Source organism: Temnothorax longispinosus, chromosome 11 (genome assembly GCF_030848805.1).
Source record: "Temnothorax longispinosus isolate EJ_2023e chromosome 11, Tlon_JGU_v1, whole genome shotgun sequence".
NCBI classification, from domain to species: Eukaryota; Metazoa; Arthropoda; class Insecta; order Hymenoptera; family Formicidae; genus Temnothorax; species Temnothorax longispinosus.
This window is the reverse complement of record NC_092368.1, coordinates 5,072,449-5,075,649: the sequence shown is the minus strand read 5'-3', so window position 1 is coordinate 5,075,649 and position 3,201 is coordinate 5,072,449. Positions and strand designations below refer to the sequence as shown.

At 40.6% G+C, this 3,201-nt stretch overlaps 1 protein-coding gene across 1 annotated transcript; it reads left to right on the top strand.

The window, feature by feature from the left end:
* The first annotated feature begins 299 nt into the window (after positions 1 to 299).
* On the top strand, positions 300 to 995 carry Srp14 (signal recognition particle 14). Its single transcript, XM_071793883.1, has 4 exons — positions 300 to 323; positions 392 to 464; positions 689 to 801; positions 879 to 995. The coding sequence occupies exons 1-4, from the start codon at positions 300 to 302 to the stop codon at positions 993 to 995; spliced, it is 327 nt and encodes a 108-aa protein (XP_071649984.1).
* The last annotated feature ends 2,206 nt before the right edge of the window (positions 996 to 3,201 follow it).

Sequence of the window (3,201 nt, the reverse complement as noted above, 5' to 3'; positions counted from 1 at the left end):
TAATATATACCATGATCCCCTCCAGCTGGCTAGTTTGGACACGAACCATTAGCACGGACGCAAACCATGTGCGGTTACCGAGCGATACGACGTAGTTGAGTTGCACTTTCTCAGGCGGCGCGTCGGAAAATGCAACACAGCAACACACGAAAAAGGCCGGGATCCGGGATGGCCTCTCTCAGGTTTCTCTCTGTCTACGCCAAATCTGCGGCTGCATTTCCTAACCTCATCTAACCTCTCGGAGCAGGTGATTACATTTGAACGTGTTCTGGCGTTTGACATATGCTACCATCGTCAGAATGGTCCTGTTGGAGAATGACGCGGTAACTTGACGTCTCATCGCCGATATTTCTCTCTCGTGTATGAACAACTAACTGAATTTTCGTTGCAGTTCTTAGCGGAGTTAACCAAACTCTTTGACAAGTCGCGTCTTTCGGGCGCGGTGTCGCTTACCATTAAAAGATGTGAGTACCCTTGGGTTTTTTTTTAATTCAAAATATCTGTTGCTGGATAAAAGAACAAAAATAACAATTGTCCAAAATTGATTAAATTATTTGGAAGACTCTAACAGCCCTTAACTTTCTGAATTGTAGCTTTGACAAGAAACACACTTGTCTTATGGCACAAACTTTTATGTCTCGTTTTCTTTCCTTTCCTTGTATTTGTATTAAGGAGCTTTTTATTTCAGTTAATGGACACAACAAACCGGTGCCTAGGAAAGGCAGACCTCCCCTACCGACTCCTACAGAGTATCTTTGCCTAGTTCGAGCATCGCTTCGCAATAAGAAGATTTCCACTGTTGTACGTATCTTCCGTCGGCGGATGACGGTCAGCGATCGATTTGCACCACTCTGAGAGACGTGATTTTCATCTTTCAGATCCATTCCAGGGATGTAAACAAATTCCAGCAGGCGTATTGGAATCTCCTGAAGACGAACATAACCGGACTGAAGAAGCTGAAGAAGACGAAGTCGGCGAAGCCAAAGGTTCACTGACCCAACGAGGGCTAACCGCGTGCCAGTTGTTTATTTCTTTGTTATTAAAACTTTCGTACCGTGTTCGTCACATATTTACCGACACCTGTCTACTGTATAAGCCGTCGAGAGAAGGCGCGTTTTATGCAACATTTTGTATAGACTGATGTACAAAAGGTTAATAATACTGTTATGAAAGCATATACACAAGTATATATGCGGCCGCTAATATATGATCGCACACTTTCGCAAATTTGATGCAATGATGACAAAAAATGCGATAAGGGATAGTTATTATTATTAAGAGTCCAAGACAGAGATAATTGGGATAAACTGTTTAATGATCAGTAGGATAAAATTTTTTAAAACAGAGTTTACATTGATTTGTACTATTCCGTTACTCAGATACGTAAATCCGTAATATATAGCATTTTTTATAATTCATTATATCTTTTTCTTGTTTTTTAATTGTGTCATTTGGATATGATATGATAATTTCTTATGCAAAGCTTGTGCTGCAGATATAAGAACTCGTCGATCTTTTGAAAATACCTTTAAATTCTATTGCCGTTTTTCTATTGTTTTTTTTCCGCGAAGAATAGAATCATAATGAATCCGAGATATTATTCTTCTAATCGACCGTCGCAGAAATGTTTGTTGTCTGGTGGCGCGAAGTCTTTGTCCCCGTTCTGCGAGATTTATGAGATCGATTTATTGCTCGTCTACCCGTCGGCCGAATAAATCTTTTTCACGAATGACAATCCTCGCGTATATGTATACGAACATTACGAACGGTTTATTTTAACGCTCGGCGTTATATTTTGCGGATTTCTTAAAATTGCAGCCGTTCGCGCGCTCGTATCTTATATACGTTTATTGCGTCTCGGAATTTGGCTTGCGTTATTCTCGGCCCGAGTGTCTCATCGCAAATTCTGCAATCGTGTACTTTCAAGATTAATAAGTTGGAGTCCCAATGCCGGGACACGTTATTTTGTCATTTGATAATATTGTCGAATAAGAATAACGGAAGGATTCGCAGGATATATTGTTCCACGCGATTCGACTTTATTTCTCGCGAATCCTTTCCTCATCTCCAAATAACCCGACGATCCGCGCGTGGCGTTACACATTGTGCGAGTATTCTTTGGCACTGGACCCGAACGTGGACCATTGTGCAAAGTCCTGGGGGGCTGCCAATGTAATACCTGATGTAACGTGAATTTATCATTGTATACATTACGGTCGTGAATAAACAAACGCGGGTGAATCGTCACTCCTCGCGAGTTTTCCATTGTGCTCGTTTCGTCGTCGAGGAATGACGTGAATTAGATGACAGAAAATTGATCCTAAGAGACAGTTGAGGAATTTATTTTTCTTCTGAATACTCAATAACGTTGCACATTTTCAGTTTGGAGAGCAAACTACTTAAGTTAATGTTGAAAGGGATTGAAAAATATATGCTTTTTTTTAGAACTTGCAATTGTCGCGATAGATATTGAAGATCTCATACACTTGTTATTTGTGGCAACAAAATTTTTTATAAAATATTACAAATAACGGAGTGCAGGGATAAATTGACATGACAGGTAGAAATAAACACCGATCTGTATTCGAGAAGAATTCGGGATGTCCGATGATTACCTTGACACGATTGTCCAGCTCCAGAATGCACGAGCTGTATTTCATTCTAAGAATATCGTTCTTAAAAATATACATTTTTCTGGCCGCGAATCAGGTCTCAAAGCGGGGTTTCGGATGATAAACAGAACAGGCGTAAATTGAACATCAATCGAAGAATAAAATTGGTGGTTCGATGCGAAAGAAAAAAGGCAACTCAAAAGTATTAGGTTTCCAATCAGCAAAATGGTATCTCTTTTAGCTCTCAGCTTTCAAAATCATCCTCCTCGACTTTGTAGGTTTTGTTAATTTGATTACATTTTAATAATCTTCCGACTTTATTCTTAATTGTCGTTCTGTTATTTTTCGCTTCTATTGTATATATTTCACTCTTTTTATATATAAAAAAATCTAATTTTTGACGTGATCTCGCCTCCTAAAGTTCGGACGTCGCTCGAGGGTGGCTACGTCCTTAACACGAATCTATTTTTTTCGCGGGTGCATCGGCTCGGGGAGCGGCGCGCGGGGGCCGCGGAGTGACGCAATTCTCGTTTCGTTCCCGCGAGTCATACGTGCGTAGACGAGGTGAACGCGGTCGCGGCGAAGAGGG